At 43.8% G+C, this 22,507-nt stretch overlaps 1 protein-coding gene across 1 annotated transcript in view; it reads right to left on the bottom strand.

Moving 5' to 3' along the window:
- SV2B (synaptic vesicle glycoprotein 2B) overlaps window positions 1-22,507 on the bottom strand; it is a 75,828-nt gene that overhangs the window by 22,466 nt on the left and 30,855 nt on the right. The window contains exon 2 of the mRNA XM_080982141.1: window positions 14,787-15,667. Within this exon, the coding sequence (XP_080838267.1) occupies window positions 14,787-15,279 (493 nt within the window). The 5' untranslated portion in view covers window positions 15,280-15,667. The remainder of the gene's footprint in view (window positions 1-14,786; window positions 15,668-22,507) is intronic.

The raw sequence follows: 22,507 nt of genomic DNA, 5'->3' as shown, positions 1-22,507 counted from the left end.
CATCTGAAGGCAGCCCTGTTTAGGGAAGCTTTTAATACCTGAAGGACGATTGTATTTTAATATTTTGTTGGAAGCCGCCCAGAGGTGGGGTATAAATAAAAAATTCTTCTTCTTCTTCTTCTTCTTCTTCTTCTTCTTCTTCTTCTTCTTCTTCTTCAGTGGTGTTTCAAATATACACATGATTTCACTTAAGGGCAGCCCTGTTTGGGGAAGTTTTTAATGTTTGATGTTTTATTGTGTTTTTAATATTCTATTAGGAGCTGCCCAGATGGGTGGGGTATGTATGTATAAATAAATAAGCAAACAAGCATGCAATGCCTTGGAACGTAACCCCTGCGTAAATGGGGGATTGCCTGTACTGCACAAGCTCCATTGAACTCCCCATGGATCAGCTGTAATTCCAGCCTGATTTCTGCAGGGTGTGGGTATGCCTGGCAGCTCCCAGCAGGAATTGGCTGGTGTGCCCAACCAAGCAGGATTGAACTAGGGTTATCAGATGTCCCCGTTTCCCGGGGACAGTCCCCGGATTTGCGAATAAGTCCCCAGACAAACTCCATCCCTGGAATGTGCCCGGATTTCATCTAATGTCCCTGGGAAACGCAGCAGCGGCAGTCTCAGCAGCCCAGAGCAGTTGGCTCTGGCTGGCTTCAGGAGCTGCTCAGAAGTCCCCATATGATGGTGGTGCAGGGGCTCTAAGATGCAGCTTCTAGGCTGCCTCCACCTTCCCTGACCCCAGCAACTAAGCTGTGAAGGGAGGCTTCATGCTGCCTATCGGAGCTTGCGTGCAAGCAGGAGGGGGCAGGAACCTCTCAGTTAGGCAACAGGAAGCCTCCCTTCCCAGCTGAGGGATCCCTGCCCCCTCCTGCTTGCACGCAAGTAGGAATGGGATTGGGGCTGCTCCAATGGGAAGGGAGGCATTGTGCTGCCCGAGCCTCACCACCGCCAATGCCGCTCTCAGCCCTCCTTCTCCGTCTTCCATGCCTGACCCACCGCACACCGCCTCCCCACCACCACTGAAGAATAAACAACTCAGGGGCGGCCCAGGCTCACGGAGAAAGGCCGCCCCTCTGCCTCCGACATTGCTGCAGCATCAACACCCAGAACGTTTTTTAATTGATTGATTGATTGATTGATTGTGTCCTGAGATTCATTGAAAAAAATCTAGTAACCCTAGACTGAACTCCCTGCATACCTGCTGATTTGCAGTGGGTGGGATGGGACAAGCTTGTTTTCTTCAGCATTCATACATTCCAGCCAGTTTCCAGCAGAATCTTGCTGGTGCACCAGAACGGAACAGGAATGAACAACCTGTGCATCAGGTAATGTGTGGGGTGGAGGTGAGGAGTTCAATCATGTTTTCTGCAGCCACATTGCTACCCGCTCCACATCTGATGTTTCCTGATGCATCATGGGCCAAATGGGGAGGCCTGGGGGTCAGGTTTGGCTGGATGTGTTGCCCACCCTTACTCTGCATCAAATGCTGGCTTTGGAACAAATTCAGTTCTCCTGACTAGTCAAAAATTCAAACCCGAAACGCTTTGCTAAATTAAAAAGCAATGCAGCACAACAATAATAATATATAAGAGAAACAGTGGATGATTTCATAACAAAAGCCTTTAAAGCTCATGGTAATCAGACCTTGGAGGAATCCATAAATACTGTAATTTCTCCTAATAAGAATGTAAGCAAATCCCTTCATAGTGAATCACACAGTATTTAAGCTTTTCAGGATATTGGCAGCAAGCCAGCTGCAGTTCCCTTTCATTTATTCATTATTCCACTTTTTTTTCCAAGGGGATTGTTAGTCAATGGATTGATCATGCATGCAACTATAGACGACACACAAGCAAACACATCCATTACAGAGTGTATTCTGCAATGAGATCTTGAAACTCAATTCACAGCTGGTTTGTAAGTTGTATGCATAAAAGGGTCCTGATCACTGTATGGATTATTGGACCCTGGGGATTGGCAATTGGCAACCCTCAAGCTAAATTCAGCCCTTGGAGAGATTCCATCTGCCACTTGTCCCTCTCCCTATTGAAGTGGCCAGCCGTCATTGCTGTTTGGTGCTTCTTGAATGTCTTCTTGAGACAGGGGTGGGCAGAAGTCAGGCTGGGATGTCCTAGTAGAAGTCTGCAAGATTTTCAACAAACTGGCTTCCAACACCAGTTGTTTAGCAACAGTAACATCAAAGGGGCTTTCTTCCTGGGACTGTTGGCTCAGCAGTTAGCGCATGAGACTCTTAACCTCAAGGTCATGGCTTCGAGATCCACATTGGGCGAAAGATTCCTGCATTTCAAGGACTTGGCCTACATGACCCTCAGGATCCCTTCCAACTCTTCAGTTCTATGATTCTATGATTACCCCATAAGCTAGGCAGCTAAAATGATAAAAGATAGCCAGGAGAGGCCTTTTTCTGTGACCTCAGTTCTGTTCTAGTAGACAATGCAGAGCTTAAGAACATAAGCCTGCTGGGTCAGTACAATGGGTCAGCATCCTGTTTTCACAGTGGCCAACTGGATGCATGTGGGAAGTCCACAAGCTACACTGATGGATCAGTGGTCTAACTTGGTCTGAGATTCATGGGGGATGAAGCTATCAAAGGCTACTAGCCACCAGAGCTGTGTTCTCTCCTCGTTTTCAGAAGCAGCGTGCCTCTCATTATCAGCCGCTTGGAATTGCATGGGGATAACTCAGGTTTGGGTCCTACGTGCAGGCTTCCCATTCAGGCATCTGGTTGGCCACTGTGAAAACAGGGTGCTAGGTTAGATGGGCCTTTGCTCTGATCCAGCAGCCAGGCTCTCCTCATGTTTATGTGCCAAAACTCCATTCCTCAACCTCTGCCCCAACCCCTCTCCAATACAGGGATAGTGGCCCACTGGTCAGGGCTGTTATAATGTTTACTGGGTGGGTGGGGACACTGGTGTCCTCCAGATGTTGAACTCCAGATGCCATAGTCCCAGACAATTAACCATCCTGGCTGGGACTGATGGGAGTTGGGGTCCAACAACCTCTGGAAGTCCAGAGGTTTATCTCCCTTGGTTTGTTGCAGTTTGCTTTGTGTGATGCCTCTGGCTTAACCCCTTAGGCTTTCCCCCTACACACACAACATGAAACTAAACCAAAGTTTGCAAATTCATCCCTTGTTACTCATCCTTTCCCCTCCTTCTTCTCCCTCCCCTACTGTTGAAAAATAAAATGTAAGTACCTTGGGGCAGAGACAAACACCTATTGCTTGTCCTACTCTGTCAAACACTGTCAACAGTGAACTGCCGTGCACAAAATATAATTATGGGGAGCACCTTTTTCAGTTAAGACAGCTGCTGGGAGCTGTTGCCTAAAGTATCTGGAGGGCACCAGACTGGGGAAGAGCTGTACAGAAGCATCACCTGATGCCATCAAGGAAGTTTCCTGCTTGGCAGGGGGTTGGACTCGATGGCCCTTGTGGTCTCTTCCAACTCTATGATTCTATGATTCTATGATTCTATGATTCTAAGTTCATGCATTCTGCCTGAGTTCACGCTCTTGCTCCCAGATTAAAAACTGAACGGCCAGGCTGGATAAATTGCTTTCTGCAGAGAAAATCCAACTTCCCAGCTGTTCATCCTAAGCTCCTTAAAAACGAAAGAACACACAAACGTATCTGATCCAGTGAGCCAACCCATCCATTTTGCTTTTAACAAAAGAACATGTTCTCATTCGAACACTAATGTGCTTCCCTGGCAGTCTATGTGGATACTGTCCAGGGTTGTTGTCAGGGAATAGTCTAGGGAGCCTGGGTCTTTTGTGCAATCTCCAGCCCCTTCCCCTACTTGTGGGCTTCCCATAGCCACTTGGTGATTATAGGATGCATGAATAGATGGGTCTTTGGTTTGATCCAGCATGGCTCTTCTTATGTTCTTGAAGTCCCAGTTCAAGTCCTGACACCTCCAAATAGGGCGGCAGAGGTCACTGTCTGAAACCCTGGAAAGCCCCTGTCCCTGGGAGGGTTATCAACATCTGGAGCTCTCCAGATGTTGGGCTTCCAACTGCCATCAGCTCTAGCCAGCATGGTTAATGCTAAGGGATGCTTGGAACTGGTGTGCCACAACATCCGGCTAGCTCCATGTTGGCTATTCCTAGTTGGACCAGCGGTCCAATTCAGTGGAAGTATGTTCCTAAAAGGAGGGTGGTTCTTCTATGATTCAGCACATGCTTCTCATGCAGAAAGGGAAGGGGTAGTTGTCCTCTTGTCCTGTTTATTAGTTCCCCAAATGCATCTGGATAGTTAAATGGGCCTTTGGTCTGATCTGCCAATGCTTTTCTAATGATCTCAGAGGTCAGCAACTGGAAAGTCTTCAGCTTCACATGGTCCCCTGAGTGACCCTATTTGGCACTCTGATCTCACTGTGCTCTTATTACTTTTCCTGGTAGACATGCACGTGGATGGAGAAGAAAACCTTCCTTCCTCTCACTAACATCCCTCGGTCTCCTCTCATCCCCTCTCTCATTTACATCATGAGCAGGATGGATACATTTCAAAACAAGCTGGCCTCCCTCACATTACACACATTTTTGCATGAACACCAGGACTTCCTAGAGCAGGGTTTCCCAAACATTGGTCTCCAACTGTTCTTATCATCCCTGACCTGGTCCTGCTAGCTAGGGATGAAACAGCTGAAGACCCAAGTTTGGGAAACTCTGCTTTAGAGGTATCTATATTTGGGGGGTAGGGTCTGGGGGCCCCTATGCCTCAAAAGCATGGGATCTGAGTGCAGCATGCCTCCAGCAGCTGGCTCCTCCTCCTCCTCCTTCTGCCATGGAGGGGAAGGAGGGTCGGAACACCCTCTTGCTGGTGGTAGCACCAAGAGAAGGTGGAAGAGGAGCTGCAGGCTATTGAGCCATGTGGCTTTTGCATTTGGCTCTGCCCCAAGCTCCTCCAGATGTCCTGACCTCATGCGTGTGACGTTGGGACATCGGTATGTCACAAACACGAGAAGAGCAAGATAAAAATGATTCACATAAATAAATTGGAATACATGCAAACATACATAGGCCCCAGCACACTGACTATCAGCTCTACAAATAGATTTGGGTTAGTTATATGCCCTTGAGGCCAGCAACCCAAGTTCAGGACCCATTTTGTTATTTATTCAAAATCCTGCCATATATATACTTTGTATCGACATCGAGCAGTTATGAAAAATCTCCCTAGCCAGGCATAGCCTAAAGCACTTGCGTCATTTGAAATTTCAAGGTGGGTGGGAACAGAACAGTGCAGAATGTTATTTCTACAATCCAAGTTTTCTCCCCCACTCATGCTGTGTGGCACATTGAAATGACTAATTATTCTAACTAAGCATAGGTTCGTTCTTCGTCATTTTATTCTGTGCAAGAAGCCTGGATGGGGGGAGGGCAGCTGCCTCTTGCAAAATGCAGGGGAACTTCTTCCAAACTGGCTGAGAACAGCATCTATGCTTAAACCAGCCACTTAAGTCACTTGAAATCCAATATAAATTAATAGGGATGGGCTATCCTGAATCAGCTCTTGCCTGCTCTGTTTTTTTCCAGCACTGCTATGCTGAAAATCCCTCCTCCAGCCCTCCCACCTTCCCCAACTATTTTTCATCAATTAATGGAACAGGAAATGGCAATCAAACATTATCAAAGGTGAAGAGAAAAAAATGGTGAAATTCTCAATGGTGGGGTTTGATGTTTCATGGTATTTATCTTACATTTGAAGTGGCCAAATGGTGTTTGTGAATGTCCTTTCTTTATCCTGCAACTCATCTCATAAGACCATAAGAAGAACCTGTTGGATCAAGCCAATGGCCCCTCTAATCCAGTATCCTGTTCTCACAGTGGCCAACTAGATGCCCTAATGGGAAACCCACAAGCAGGACCCAAGCACAAGTACACCTTCTGTGGCTTCCAGCAACTAGTATTCAGAATTATTATCATGTCCAACCACGGAGGCAGAGCATAGTGGCCTTAACCTCCATCAATTTGTCCAAGCCAGTGGCCATTGCTGCCTTCTATGGGAGTGAATTCCATAGTTTAACTATGTGTTGTGTGAATAAATATGTCCTTTTACCTGTCCTGAATCTCCCAACATTCAGCTTCCTTGGATGTCCATGAGATCTAGCCTTATGAGGGAGGGAGATGATAGATAGATAGATAGATAGATAGATAGATAGATAGATAGATAGATATAGATAGATGATAGATAGATAGATAGATGATCGATAGATAGATAGATAGATAGATAGATAGATAGATAGATAGATAGATATAGATAGATGATAGATGATAGATGATAGATGATAGATGATAGATGATAGATGATAGATAGATGATAGATAGAGATAGATAGATGATAGATAGATAGATAGATAGATAGATAGATAGATAGATAGATAGATGATAGAGATAGATAGATAGAGATGATAGAGAGATAGATAGATATAGATAGATAGATGATAGATAGATAGATAGATAGATAGATAGATAGATAGATAGATAGATGATAGATAGATGATAGATAGATAGATAGATAGATAGATAGATGATAGATAGATAGATATAGATGATAGATAGATAGAGATGATAGATAGAGAGATAGAGAGATACTTTCTCCATGCCGTGCCTAATTTGATAAACTTCTACCGTGTTGCCTATCCTTTGCATTTCCTTTAAACTAAAAAGTCCGAAATTTTGGAACCTTTCCTCATAGGGGAGTGGCTCCATCCCCTTCATCATTTTGGTTGACTTTTTCTGAACCTTGTCCTCATCTACAAGATCTTTTATAAGGTGAGGTGACCAGACTACAGGAATTCCTTTCCTAATGATCTCTCTAGTGCTCTACACTCTGAAGCCTTCCCACATCCTTGCCTCCCCTGAAATCTCCCTTGCACTCAGCAGGCCTTTCTTGTAAAATGTGGAGCCTGCCACAGTGCCATTGACAGCTATTCACTGCTGTTTTGAGTAGTCTTTAATCATTATTTTTTAAGAAATCAATTTGGAAAGATTTTATTTTTTAAGAGGTAAAACTATAGACCTAAAAACAAAACCAGTGAGTACACTGGTCTCAGGAGCTCAGGAGCCACACTTCCCGGCTTTTTGCTCTTCCAACAAACTTCAGGGGAAGTCTATTTAGATAAGGTACTGCCTACTTCCCTGGTGGGCCTACAGAAGACTTCAGTTGGCTGTACAGCCCTGCAGACATAACATCTCTTGTATCTGCCTTAGCAGGGCCCCTTGGAGCTGTCCAAGGTTTTGAAAGTTCTCTGCTTGACTGGGACTCCTGACTGCACACTGCCTGCAACCAATTCAATCCTCATACTTCCACAGGTCTGGACACTCCCTCACTTTCTGCCTGCCCTGGAAGAGGCCATGTCTGCACCACGGGACCTCCTCACTATCTCAGCACTGCTCTGCTCATGCATTTCATTGTTTTTATTTCATTTTGAGGGTTTTAAAAAAATATATATTTATAATTTTCAGATTTATACATTTCAATAATTTTACAGTCATTTTAGTATTTCAAAACTTGACTTCCTTCCCCCTCTTTCTGCAGTTCCTTAAATTTATTTTTAATATCTTCTGCATATCCAGATTAACTTAGTTTGTTCATTTATTCATCTACTTTAAATATATACTCTTACGAAACTGCAGGTTATTACAATAATCCTGCCAATGTTCTTATCTGTTTACAATTTATCTGTAAATATTCAATAAACTATTTCCATTCTTTTATAAAAAGTTTGTTATCTTGATTTCTTATTTTTCCAGTAAGTTTTGCCATTTCTGCATCTTCCATAAGTTTTTGTATCCATTCTTCCTTTGCTGGGACTTCTACTTTTTTCCATTTGGGGGCAAGTAACATTCTTGCCGCTGTAGTAGCATACATTAATAAGTTTCTATACAGTTTAGGTAGTTCTGTCCCTATAACTCCCAAAAGAATTCTTTTGGGAATCATTTTGGTTTTTACAAATTTGTATACCGCCCTTCATTCAAAGATCCCAGAGAGGTTCACAGTATAAAAATAGAAAATAAAAACGCAAAATACATAATAAAAAACAAAAACACAACAAACCCATACCACCCCACAAACACATTTAAAAGGGCATAGAATTTTAATCAGCACAAGGCCTGGTTGGAGAGAAATGTTTCCGTCTGGCACCTGAAGATAATGAAGGTGCCAGACAAGCCTCCCTGAGGAGAGCATTTCACAAATGGGGAGCCACTGCTGAAAAGGCCTATTCTCTTTTGTCATGCTCTGGACCTCTCATGGAGGAGACACCCAAAGAAGGGCCTCAGATGGTGATTGTAAGGTCCAGGTTGCTTCATATGGGAAGAGGGGGTCCTTTGAGGTATTATGAGCCTAAGGCATTTAAGCCTTCATAGGTCAAAATCAGCAATTTGAATTGGGCCCTGAAACTACAGTGGTATGTCGGGTTAAGAACTTAATTCATTCTGGAGGTCTGTTCTTAACCTGAAACTATTCTTAATCTGAGGTACCACTTTAGCTAATGGGGCCTCCCGCTGCCACCACATCGATTTCTGTCCTCATCCTGAAGCAAAGTTATTAACCCAAGGTACTATTTCTGGGTTAGCGGAGTCTGTAACCTGAAGCGTCTGTAACTCAAGGTACCACTGTAATTTGCAGCCAGCGCAGGATCAGTGTAATCTGCTCAAACCGTCTTGCCCCAGTGAGAATCCTGGCTGTCAAATTCTTCACCAGGCTGAAGTTTCTGAACCATCTTCAGAGGCATCCTCACGTATAACACTTAACTTTAGGCTACCCTGTGCAGACAGAGGGCCACCAGCCAAAGGTGATGGAAGGCACTGCACACCACTGCGGCTACCTGAACCTCAAGCGACAGCAAAGGATCCAGAAGTACACTGAAGCTACACAGCTGCTCCTTCAGAGGAGGTGTAACCCAATCAAGAGCAGGCAACCTCCCACCTATCTGGTTTAGGGAACTACCCACTAAAAGTGCCTCAAGTCTTATCCCGATTGAGCTTCAGTTTGTTAACTCTCATCCAGACCATTACCAAGGGAAGACATCCATTGCCCCACCTGGAAAAGCAAAGCTATGTGTCAGGGAACTGACATCGGAGCCAGAGGCGGAGGCTAGGCTCCCAAGTGATGCTGGAGAAGGGCCCAGCAGGGAGAGAGGCAGCTCATCAGCTGGGGAAGGAAATCAGCGCAACACCAGGGATAAAGGGGGGCAGATGGGGGAATCGGCGAGGGGGCTCCAGGACTCCTCGCCGGAGACCAGCGGGGAGAGCACGGGTCCTCCGCTACCCACACCCTCCCTGCGCAGAAGACTTCCGCGCAGGGAGAGTAGAAGGAGACTTGGCGTCAAACAGCTTTTATGCTGGAAAAGGTTTAAGAGACACCCACTGACGGATTCTGCTAGTGACTGAGACAGCCATGAAGTGAAGGGCTGTCCGGACAGGAAAGGTTTAACCAGGCAACCTAGCCAGGAGCAACCCCTATTCTTATTACACTATGTGTCATCCTATGCCCTTTTAAAATGTGGTTTTTTGGGGGCGGGGCTATAGGGATATTGTTTTTATTTTTATTATGTATTTTGTGGTTTTTATATCTTGATTTTATTCTGTGAACTGCTCTGAGACCCCCGGGTATGGGGCAGTATATAAATTCAATTAATAATAATAATAATAATAATAATCAACATATTGCTGACAACATATTCCAAAACTCTAGATAACCCCCTCGGTGGTTTCATGTAGATGTTAAACAGCATGGGGAATAAAATTGAACCTTGAGGAACCCCACATTGAAGGCTCTGCTGGGCCAAAGAGCACTCCCCTCTTGTTCATTTCAAGTTGGTAAGCAAAAAATAAACCCTTTAAAAAAAATGTAAGACTAGCATTGGGTTGATTAGACTGCGACTTTGCATACACCTGAGCTTTAATGTAAGTATTACTGTCTTTACCCTGTGTGTTTCCCTCTGATTTCACTACTTTCACTCCACACACACAATGCATGAACCTGCTAGCTCAGAATAATACTTTGTGCCTCTGATTCTGACCTAGTCCACAAAACCTTATGTCATAATGAAATCTGTTCGTCTTTAAGGTGCCACAACACTCTGTTTCTCAGGCAGAACACGGAAAGTGGCACCAACTTCTGGTAGAACACTCTGCTGGTTTGCAGTAGACCAGAGATGATTTCTTATTCCTTATTATTTAACAATAGCAATGAAACAACTTTCCACAGAATACTGAAACAAAGAAAACTCCAGGAGTGGACTTCTGCAGGAAAAGGCCATAAGTTCAGTTCAGTTCTGATGTAAAAAAAAACCCCAAATACCTGGGCTCAGAATGTGTTCAGGGACACAGCGGTCTTTCATTTTAACTCTCTGGTTTTTGTACCTGACTTTGGAGTTCTGGTAAAAACATAAAGTAGGTCTGACAAATCTGAAGTCTGTGCCCTAATCAGCTGACCTAACAATGGTTTCTAGTCTTCTCTACAAAGCTCTTCTCCACCTCCACCACCACCTCTCCCTCTCTCTCTCTCTCTCTCTCTCTCTCTCTCTCTCTCTCTTCATTTTCTCCACTGCCTCTGTTCAGCCTTGGATGGAGATTCTTTTTCATACTCACAGCCTGATCAGTGCAATCCTGCCAGGGCCACACATAAAACAATACTGGGCAGACTGTTCTCTTAGCATCGGGCCGAAGGAGACAGTGACATCTGGCAGATTGGAACACAAATAATCCCAGCTGGGACAAGCAAGCTGGGCTGAATCGCCCCTGCCAGGTGCGGAAATATCCGACTGATTTATGAGACTCTGAAAGGGAGAGCATAAAAATGGAAAGGCCTTGGATTCGCTAGCATTTCTTTGTTTGAATAAACAGAGCTGGATGCAAACTTAAAGACCTGCTGCAACCTAGGTAAAAGAAGAAAATGAAGTAGTGCAACCTGAAATCATATGTTTGTGGTTCAAGGTGCAATTCGGGGGGGGGGTTCAATTTACTTTGAATTTAAAGGCAAACTGACCTAATTCACACTTTCCAAAACGATACAAGAAATGAAACACAGTCACCATATGGTCCACCTTTCAAAATTCACACTTTTCTGAATTTTGCACTACACTTCTCCAACCTTGCAACTTTTACAAAAATGCGTATATTGGGGGAAGGCATGCATAGGGAAAAAATAGTGAAAGTAACTTTCGAAAGTGTTATATTTGGGGAAACTGCTTGCCAAAAAAATATGTGTGTAAATGACTCAAAACTGAATACAGAAATGTATTTATCAGGGAGAAAATGCACTAAAATGCAGACCAATTTTCATTTACAAATTGCTACAGGAACTGTTTTGGGGGAAGCCATGGCTGTTTAAAGTGGCATGATGCTGCTTCAGCTGTATAGTGCAGATGTGGTAAGATAGAAAGATATAGAGGGATATCCAACAAAATTACGCTCATAGTACACCTACTGAAATTTATGGACCCAAGTCCACTTATTTCAATGGGTCTATTCTATGACTTAGTTGGAAACACACACACACACACACACACACACACACACACACACACACACAAACACACACCTCTATCTATCTATCTATCTATCTATCTATCTATCTATCATCTATCACATATCATCTATGTATATCTATTGTTACTTTTAATGGTAGCAATTACATTGTGATGGTAAATCATCTCCATCAGTAAAGGATTGATTCAGATGTTGTCTAAAAATAAACGGATCCCTTTGATTATACTTGCTTCTGATTTTTTACAGAAGACCTTTTCTAACATTCCATTGTTCCTTCTTCTAACAAAGATCCATTGCAGTCAGCTCTTTCCCTCTTCACGCCCCACACTCACAGCCCATCTTAAGTTACTCGCTTTGTCTTTCTTCTCAGGTCTGGGCAAAGAGAGGCGCTTCTCATGCATTAACATGAGAACAAAGCCAGAAGGCTGACTCCTCTCCAGCTGGAACAGAACCAGTCCTGCCTCCTAATCAAAAATATGGCTTGAAAGGGGGCCAGTGGAGAGTATTATACCAAATGAACTCCCGGGTGTGAAAAAGAGGTAAGGAATAAGAAGCCATGCACGTCTAGCACTGAGATGCAACAGTCATTCAAACACAGTAATGGAGAAAGGGTGCAAACTGATCTTAAGGTATGGAGACTGAGTAACGGAGAGAAACTAAAATGGACAGATTTGACTATCTCTTGCTACAACGGGCGAGGGAATCCAAAATCCACTGTAAGGCAATACTGAAGACTCTTTGACGTTGGGGGTGGGAAATCAAAATGCAGAAGCTTTTGTTGTTGTTTAGTCATTTAGTCATGTCCGACTCTTCGTGACCCCATGGACCAGAGCACGCCAGGCACTCCTGTCTTTCACTGCCTCCCGCAGTTTGGTCAAACTCATGTTTGTATCTTCGAGAACACTTTCCAACCATCTTGTCCTCTGTCGTCCCCTTCTCCTTGTGCCCTCCATCTTTCCCAACATCAGGGTCTTTTTCAGGGAGTCTTCTCTTCTCATGAGGTGGCCAAAGTATTGGAGCCTCAGCTTCACGATCTGTCCTTCCAGTGAGCACTCAGGGCTGCAGAAGCTATATATATGCATTTTGCAGGGTTGGGCCTTGGCTGTGGCAGCCTCTCCTCTCCCTTGCCTGTTCTCCAGCAGCCACTGTGAGCTGCCCAAGGGAGGAAGCTGGCAGCGGCAGCCATGGAGAGGCAACAGGGGAGCTCATTCACAGTCACCACTGCCACCCCTGCCACTTAGGACAAGCACTGGCTCATCCACTTCCCTGGTGGCAATGGCACTGGTGGGGAAAACAGGGACATTCTGGGATCAGATCAGAAGCCATGGTGGCTTTTGTAATTCCAGGATTGACCCTAGAAAACAGGGACACTTTGAGGGTATAGATCATAGCCATCATGGCCGAATCCTCGTGGAGACAGAGAACTGGGCCAGATGGTTCCCCGTTTCATCTGATCAAGCAAGGCTCTTCTTTTCTTTTTTTAAAAAATGTTTTTTAAAATGTTGATTAGTTTGTGGAACAGCATCTTCAAACTACAAACATTATTTGAACTCATCGAACTTGCCATGTTTGGAAATTGGAAGAGGGAAGATGGGGCAAACCTATTTTCACACATTACTAAATATTTAATATTTTGCCATGGAGAAAAAGATCTGCAGTTTGGACCTGTGTGCCATGAAAAAATGCAAAATGTTCACTGTGAGATATGCAGTTTCTCTCCCCCCACCCCGCCCCCAGGAGAGAGTGAGAAGGAGTGGAGAAAATCTATTTATAATATCAGGCCATCTGCTTTCTTGTTTAGTCAACTCCCTGGTGTGTTTGTGTATGTCTTGTTGGCATGATGGACAATCTAGCATATACATTGTGCGGATTGTTGGAAGCGCAAGAGCAGGGATCATTAGGTGTGTGACTTAAGGGTTAATTCTCTTACTGTTAAAGTCAGCTAGCCAAGAGGAGGATGTGTGAAAGTGTTCCTTAGCAACCAGAAAGAATGGGAAGATCTTCACCCCATTGGCTATGTAGTTCTGAGGGAGATTTTCCTATGTGCGTTTGGCTGAATGTCTTCTTGCTATGTGCAAGGCTTGAACTAAGAAGTTTCCACACACACTCACATACCTCTCTCTATCCTCCATCCAGGCAACTAGCAAGCATTCTCAGAGTTCAAGGATACATTTCACCCTGGCAAAAACACTCAAGGAGTGTGCAGAGCATGGCCTGAAGAGAGGGATGGTGGCCTGGAAATATTTCCCAAGGGCCAGTTAGCCTGGTCCCTCTTCTGTTTTACTTGGTTAGCTGCTGGGATCGAGCTGAATACCTGTTGATTCCTGTCATATGTGTCACACCAGATTTCCCAAACAGAGTTCTGTCCCCACATTCATAATCATATGTAGAATTTGGCTTAATGAACCAGCCCAACCTGCCTGAAACTTTTCAAATACATTATCAACAATCAACCTTACAACAACTTGCATTTTTTTCATAGATAATCACTTCAGGATGTTTCATGGAAAGGAAGGAAGGAAAGAAGGAAGGAAGGAAGGAAGGAAGGAAGGAAGGAAGGAAGGTTAATTAAAGCAGGGGTGGGTAACCTTTGACCCACAGGCTTAAGTTGGTCTGACCAGCATCCTCAATTGGCCTGCAAGGCCATTTCAGCCAAGCCACACCTAAACCTGATATATGTATATACATATACAAGTGCTGCACAATGGGCTTGTTGGGTTCCATTGGTGAGAAGAAACACTCCATTTTGATAAAAAGCATTCCCCCCTTCCTAAGGAGGAGGTTTATATTCAAAGCACTCCCTCCAGCACTTTGAATGTAAATTCCTTTTTCTGCAAAGACTTCAAAGAGGCCCCCTTTAATTGACCACCAACTGATTACTGGTAACAGTGGGGTTCTTTGAAATGCACTCCCATGCATCTTCCAAAGAGGTTGTGTTATAGCAATGTCTTCTGAACTTTGGCAGGTGTAATTATGGTACCATATGATTGGCATGAGGGCGACCCACCCCCTGTCAAAGTTGGCCTGTTACAAGTAGGGAGAGAGAAAGATCTGCCCTCTCCCCCCACCCCACCCAAATTTTATCTGTAAGGAGAAATTTTTGAGGAAACCACCAAGAGAATGTTCATTCAGCTTTGACTCCTAGTGGGTCTGCACCCTACTGGGAGCTGGAGGACATTAAGAATCAAATAGAGGGTGCTATTCCAAGCAGTTTCAAATTATCCTACAGCTAGCCTCTTGGCATATGGCTGAAGAGAAGAGGGACTTACCTAGCATTCCTTTGTTGGAGCGTGACAAGCACATATCCTTCTCAGCGCTGGGTAGAACGAAGCCAACCACAAAGACCTCCACCCCATCTGCCATCAGTGCCAAGCCGAGGACAGTAAACAGCATCCATTGGAAGCGTCCATGACCGCATTCCTCAATGATGTTTTCGTACTGGTGGGCCAGCTGCTCCTCATCCTCCATCTTCTCCGCCATGAGGTCGGCATGGTCTCTGAACTCATCAGCCACCTCTGGGGCTTTCTTCTTCTTCTGCTTCTTGAGGTCATCTGGGTGAGGGATGCCCTGGTACTCTCCTTCATAGACTTCATCATCTTCATCGTGCCCTTCGGTAGCATCGCTTTGAGCATCTTCCTCTTGAGCAGGCTCCTCCCCACTTTGATAATATCCATCATTGGGAGCATAACCTCCATAGCCGCCATCTTGGTACCGGTAATCATCGGAAACTTGGTTCACTTTGTTTCTTTGGCCATCATCCATTTTGAGTCTATATGTCTAGATATATTTAGCACAGTGTGTGGCTTTTATACTCTAACGTACTATACGCTATTTCTTTTTTAAGTTGTCCAATTTGTGCTGTTAGCTACACAAGCATAGCTTCTCCTTTGGAGACTGTCTTGATGTGCAATAAAAATGCCACGATTCTGAGAAAGCTCTCTGCTGGCGTTGTTGTTAATTAGGAACGGTATCCTCCCAGAGAACCATTGTATAGTACTTTAAAAAATCTCAGCGCTGCCTTATCATCTGTTTTACTTCTCTCAGCTATCAAGAGATATGGAAGGGATCAGCAATTTGGTATGACCAGGTACTGGTGGGGTTTGGGAGGTTGTTGACTTTGCTGATTCATTCTGCCATGGAAGGTCAAGCCCTGGGGAAGAAAAAGAAAACAACAATGACTTGAAAATGCAAGGAAAGGTCTCAGCAAAAGGCAGGCTGCATCTGATGGCAAGTTTGTTTTTAATTGCAGAGGCACATAAAGGAACACAATATTATGGCACACAGACATAAAGGTGCATTTATCTTATTGGTAGAGACAGTAAAGGAATTCATCTGGTTCATATTTTTTTTAAGAGAACCACTTTTCAGCTCTCACCTCAATTAGCATATCAAATGCATATAAAATGCATATTTTGGGGCTAAGATGCATACCAAAAAAATGTGCATTTTAGGAAAGTGTGCGTTTTTCACAAAACACATATGTTGTGGTGGGAAATGCATATGAGCACAACACAATTTTTCATGCAGATTTTTTTTTTAAAAAAAAACCATTTCCAGATTGATGATGAAATACAACAGAATACAACTACAAAAGTGACATGAACTGTAAGTGGACCAATATATTCGTTCCTAGTTATCTCGGTAACCTAGCTGTGTGACTTATTTATTTATTTACAACATAAAAACACACACCAAAAATATGTCAAGCTTACAGTTTACAGTATAAAAACACAAAATGCATAACATAATAACAAATGAAACAATACCCACCCACCCACAGTTTGAAAGACCATAGATTGTTTAATTAGCCAAAGGCCTAGGAGAAGAGTTTTGGGGTTTTTTTGCCAGGTGCCTAAAGATGTGTAATAAAGGTACCAGGTGAGCTTCCTTGGGGAGAGCATTCCATAAATGGGGAGGCACTGCAGAAAAGGCCTGTGTTGCCACCCTCCAGACCTCTATGAGTCTGTAATAATTCAACAGATTAGGTATCATTGCTTCTATTTTAAAAGAAACCCCCAACTTTCTACTCCTTATAAGACCAGGAAAATAGACATTCAAGTGTTTCTACAATGAATGATGAAATATCTGAAGGGAAAGGAAGGACCAAAGGTGATTTCCAGAGGTTTCTTGGTAGCAGGGTGGGGTGGTCAAGTTCCATTGCCCTTCATAACTCCTTAGCATCCTTCCATGAGCAAAAGGAACAGAAATCATGTACAAAATAAGTCCAATTCTGCCAACAAGGAATTCAAAGGCAGTAGCTTTGAAGAAACAGTCAAGGAAGGAAGGAAGGAAGGAAGGAAGGAAGGAAGGAAGGAAGGAGAGTTTCAGCTAGACTTTGTGGAGCAGCTCACAGATAAGAGAATCAGGGTAGATGAAATGTTTTCCACAGACTCTGCAGCATCTTCGAGAAGACAGAAATAAATGATTGAGACAGCTTGTCAATTGCTTACATGTTTCCCTCACTACCACAAGCACAGCATCTCAGTACAGCACAGTTGTCCCCAGAACACTGGGAGAAGTCCAAGTCCTACCACCAGCCGGACGTTCTGCAGTCTTTAAAAACAAGTTGTGAGCAAGGTTGGGGAATGAAATATAGAAGAAGGAACAATGGGGTGTCTTAGGTGATCCATGCCTAATCCATGGGGTCCCTACAACATGAAGTCAGCACCCCATCCCCATCGCTGCTCTGCTGGCATGCACAAATTATGCTCTAGGTGTCTAAAATCCTACACATACATGCAGAATCTGTGCAGTCAGTCCCCAGACTAAATCTTTGAATCAAGAACACAATTGCACATAAAGAAGTTTGGGTCTACTTTTTCATCTCCCTGCTGCCAGCATGTACAGAATTTCATTTGCTTATCCCAAGCTGCTAGCATGTGGAGCAGATCAGGGAAAGCCAAGTCTGCTCGGTAGTAAGGCCACCACCCTTCAGTCCTGAACCAGGGACTGGTTTCTGGATGTTCTTGGGATTCACAAAGACAAGAGCCAAGCAGTCCAGTCACTGTCTTCTGAGCCCCAAGAACACAAATTACTCATTAGCGTATGACTAGGCGGGCAGGTGCCAGATTCAGACCTGAGCTTACTCCAAGAAGGCACACAAGGAATGAATGCAATGCTTTATTGTGGAGGTTATAAACAAAAGAAGAAGAAGAAGAAGAAGAAGAAGAAGAAGAAGAAGAAGAAGAAGAAGAATAGACGCTTAAGAATGGCTAACAGTATAATGACAACTTTGGGGTTTTGAGTACAGAACAAAATAACTGTCAAGGCTCCATGAAAGCTATTCCTCCCCTAGTTGCAGCAAGAGCAGAGAAACAAGGTGAAGTCCTTTTTTAATGGGAAAGACTCCCTGCCTGAAATCCTTGAGAGCCACTAGCAGTCAGTGTGGACAGAACTGAGCCAGATGGGCTAAAGTTCTGACTCAGCAGGAAGCAGCTTCCTGTGCTCCTATGGCTCTGGAGCTGAGGACACACCTCCTAAATCTAGATTCTGGTGCAGCCACCCACAGTTCCAGGGCAGACCAGACATGAAGGTCTTTGCATGGGAGGCTTTCCTCAGTTTGAGGGCTGCATTTCCTTGTGGGTAATGTCCCCTGGGCTGCATGCCAGTGGTGGGCAGGGAGGAGATTCAAAAGGTGGGTGACAAGTAAAATTGGTGTGGCAATGGATGGAACTCCCTCGGTATAGTAGGTTATATTCCATCCACGCAAAAACCAGATTTATACCTAGAGAGTGGGGCCCGGCGTGCATTGCTCATGTGTGATGTCATGTGCATAACACATGACATGCACACATCACATCATCAGGAGGAGGCTGAGCCCAGAGCCTAGCATGTGCCAGGCTCAGCTCTGTGCTTGGCCTCTTCCACTCCCTCAAAATTGAGAGGACCTATTGGCCCCATAGATCTGGCATCCCTGGAGCGGCAGAAGGAGGGAGGAAGGAAGGAAGGAAGGAAGGAAGGAAGGAAGGAAGGAAGGGGGACAAAGCGGGCCCAATAAGGGCTTAAGGAGGCAACATAAGATTTTATTTATTATTTATCTCCTGCATTTATATTCCACATTTTCTTCCAAGGAACTCAACATGTACATGGTTCTCCCCTCCCCATTTTAACCTCACAACAATCCTGTGAAGTAGCTTAGGCTGAGAGGCAGTGACTGGTCCAAAGTCACTTCGTGAGCTGCACAACCAAGGGGGGATTTGAACCCTTGTCTCCCAGGGCCTGGTCTGACACTCTAACTACTACAACACACTGCCTCTCAGACATAGCCTAAGGGTAGTCCAGGGGACCTGACAGAGAGGCCTGTCTCTCTGTTCTTCAGCCCCAGTACAAACTACACACTAGATAGCATACCATCACAACATTACGGAGATGTAGCTTAGCTGTGGTTCCTGCGTTGCAAGGGGTTGGACTAGATGACCCCTGGGGCCCATCCAGCTCTACACACAGAGAGAAACATTGCACAGGATATGTGCAAACAGAGGGGAAAAACGACAGTGTTGGCACTCAGCAGATCCAGGCCCTGACTCAACCAAGACAGAATCATTTGTTCTTGACTTCCGGGGGCGGCGCGAACGGCAATGGCGGTCCTCTTCTGAACGGGAGAGGAGGCTCCACAGACAACGGGTCGTCCGCTACGGCGAAGCGGAGACCCACTCCGGAAAACCACAGGCAGCAAGAGCCTGTGGTCTTGAGGCTCGGTGGGCGCCTTAAGCGACCCTCCAAACGCTAAAGGAACCCCGTAAGGGGCTCCGGAGCGTGGAGGGGGGTTGCGGTGCTGAGAGCTGTTTCACAGTCTGCGGAGCGAAGCCGCGCTGCTGCTGCCGGTGAGCGCTGATCCCTTTTCCTGTCAAAATTCGGATTCGGATGAAAAGCAACTTATTCGTGAGTAAAGACTGAATCACTTGAAATTAGAGACTTTAAATCAAAAAATCTGAATTTGCTTGAACTTGGCTGAAAGCGGAGAGACGTGGAAACAGGAAGTCCGTCTTCCGCTGCCATTGAACTTGAAAAAAGCAACTAGTTGGAGGAGTGGAGGCTGAAAGAAAGAGATTTTAAACTTTACAGATCTAAGCACCCACTGAACTTGCAACCTAAAGTAAAGATTCTAAGTTAAAGATTTGGAATTATTACTTGCACTTGACTTTCCTCCTTTTATTGGATTACAATTAAAAGGTGAAACCCAGGGTCCGGAGCTGCCTGAGCATTGAGAGATTGAGCTGTCAGTACTGCAGATTTGGATATTGTATATTGGAACTTGCAACATTCTGAGGGTATTGAGACCTTCTAAGTTTGAAACATTCTTTTTGGAGACAAATAAGCACTGTCTGTAACAAAGTGATTATTTATCAACTCTGCTAAATATTTGTATCTGAAGGTTCTTGGATACTAAACTAGACTCTGAAAGACATTTTAAGCTCCCTCTAGAGGATTGGATTAAAACAGTGACTTTACATTTACATTTACTTTCGATTCCCTTGTTGTTTGCTTGCTCTGGGCCTTTCTATTCCCATGGGAATAACTCAGTGTGACCTTGACTGATAGATAACGTTGGAATGAGTGGCACAAGAAAAAGAGGGAGAGTTAGACAAACAACTTTAACAACTCTAACCTCAGCCTCGCAGACACGCAGATCATCTGTACCTACTTTGCCCTCAGAAGTAGAAGTTGAAGAAGTTGCCTCGTTACAGGCAAAAGAGGGAGAGGGTGAAGTAGAGCAGTTACAATTGGAAGATATGGCCTCAGGAGCATCTGTTTCTGTTTTAGACAAAATCTTTGAAAAATTGGAAGCTTTGGACAAGAAAGTAGATGTGCAATCAGCAAAGACTGACAAAAATACAGAATGTTTAAATAAATTAACTATACAAGTGGTACAGAATACACAAGCAATTGGACAGTTAACGGAGGCCTCAGCAGAAAATCGGAAATTGGCTGAGGATACCAGACAAAAATTGGAAAATTTAGAACAAGAGGTAAGACCACTCACCAAACAAGTTGGGGAACATCAGATCTATCTTTCTATGATAGAACTGCGAAATCGTGAGAATAATTTGAGGATTAGATCACTACAAGAGGCAGAAGAAGGAAATCTAACTGAGTTTTTGACCAAAGAATTCTCCAAGTTCTGGAATTTGGAAGAAAAGGACTTTAAAATTGTGTCAGCTTTCAGACTTGGAAGATTCACAAAGAAGGAGAGGCCCAGAGACTGTTTGATAACATTGAGATCAAAGGAGGAAAGGGACAAGATTTTGGGCCTACACTACGGAAAGTCACTGGAGGTTTTGGACAGAAGAATTGAAATTTACAAAGATATTCCAAGACAACTGTTGGATCTTAGAGCCGCCTACTCTGAACTTGCTAAACTACTAAGGAGCAACGCAATTCCATTTAGGTGGGAATTTCCCCAAGGAATATCTTTTACCTTTAGAGGGAGAAAGGTCAAAATTAGAACATTGGAAGAGAGAGACAAATTTTTGGCCACACACGGAGAGGACCTTCAAAAAGGAATTGAACTACCTTCTGGGCCTGGGGCAACGCCAGCATCAACACCTGCACCTGGGGAACCTGAAGATCCAGAGAAGATACCACCCCTGGAGAAATAACCAGATCAATTCAGGATGTCTCTGCAATTGCTGAGTTGGAATATTAATGGTTGTAACATTCCGGAAAAAAGGAAGAAAATATTTCACATACTAAAAAAAGAACAATTGGACATTATCTGTCTACAAGAAACACATGTGACGAGGCTCCACAGAAAAGTGTTAATAAATAAAAGATTGGGCCAGGAATTTGTATCGTCGGATAAAGTCAAGAAGAGAGGCGTGGTGATATATGCAAAAGAGAGCCTGTCACCCAAATTCTTATTTAAAGATGAACATGGAAGAATTTTGGCTATTGAGATACAATATCAAGGAGAGAAACTGTTGATATTAGGAATCTATGCACCTAATGAAGGGAAATCGGAATTTTACAAGAAGCTGCAGGAGACAATGCTGGATTATCTGGACTACAACAACATCATAATGATGGGAGATATGAATGGGGTCGTATCAACTAACATGGACAAGTCACAAAGTCAAAATGTTACAAAAGACGGCAGACTACCTAAAACCTTTTTTGAAATGATAGACAATATGGATTTGATTGATGTTTGGAGGACAAAGAACCCACTAGGAAGAGAGGGAACATTCTTTTCTGAAGCCCAACTGACCTGGACAAGAATCGACCAAATATGGATTTCTAGAGGCCTGGCACCTAAGGTCAGAAAAGTGGAAATCTGCCCAAAGACCTGTTCCGACCATAATGCAGTAAAGATGGATATGACACTACTACCAACTGGATCCTTTAGATGGAAGATGAATGACAATTTGTTCAGAGATCAGGAAATTACTAAGAAGGCCCAAAAAGTTTTGAAGGATTATTTTGAGATAAATATGAATACTACGGTGGAAAAAAGAATCGTCTGGGACGCAAGCAAAGCTGTAATGAGGAGATTCTTGATACAACTGAATGCAGTAAAGAAAAGAACACAAAATGAGAAAAAAGATAAGATCTTGGATAAAATAAAAGAATTAGAGAAGAAATTAAGAGTGAACCCGAAGTCACAGCCAACTCTGAGAGAAATTAAACTTTATCAAACACAATATTCTAAACTGATAAATCAGGAAATCGAATGGAAGGTTAAGCTAATGAAGCAAAAAACGTTTGAGTCGGCGAATAAATGTGGAAAACTGCTAGCTTGGCAGTTGAAGAGAAGACAAAGATTAAATACGGTCACAAACTTAGAGGTTGAAGGAAAAAACATTCAGAATCCAGTGGACATTAGAAAGTGTTTCCAGAGATACTTCAAAAAACTATACACCCAAGGGCCGCAAGACGAAGTTGAGATTAAACAATTTTTGGCAAAAAATGGACTATCCAAATTGTCACAAGAAAATAGGACAATCCTGAATTCTAAAATAACACGACAGGAGATTGAACAAGCCATTCAGAA

This window comes from Podarcis pityusensis (assembly GCF_964106645.2).
Source record: "Podarcis pityusensis genome assembly, chromosome: 14".
NCBI classification, from domain to species: domain Eukaryota; kingdom Metazoa; phylum Chordata; class Lepidosauria; order Squamata; family Lacertidae; genus Podarcis; species Podarcis pityusensis.
The sequence above is the reverse complement of the archived record's forward strand: the minus strand, read 5'-3'. Positions and strand labels throughout refer to the sequence as shown.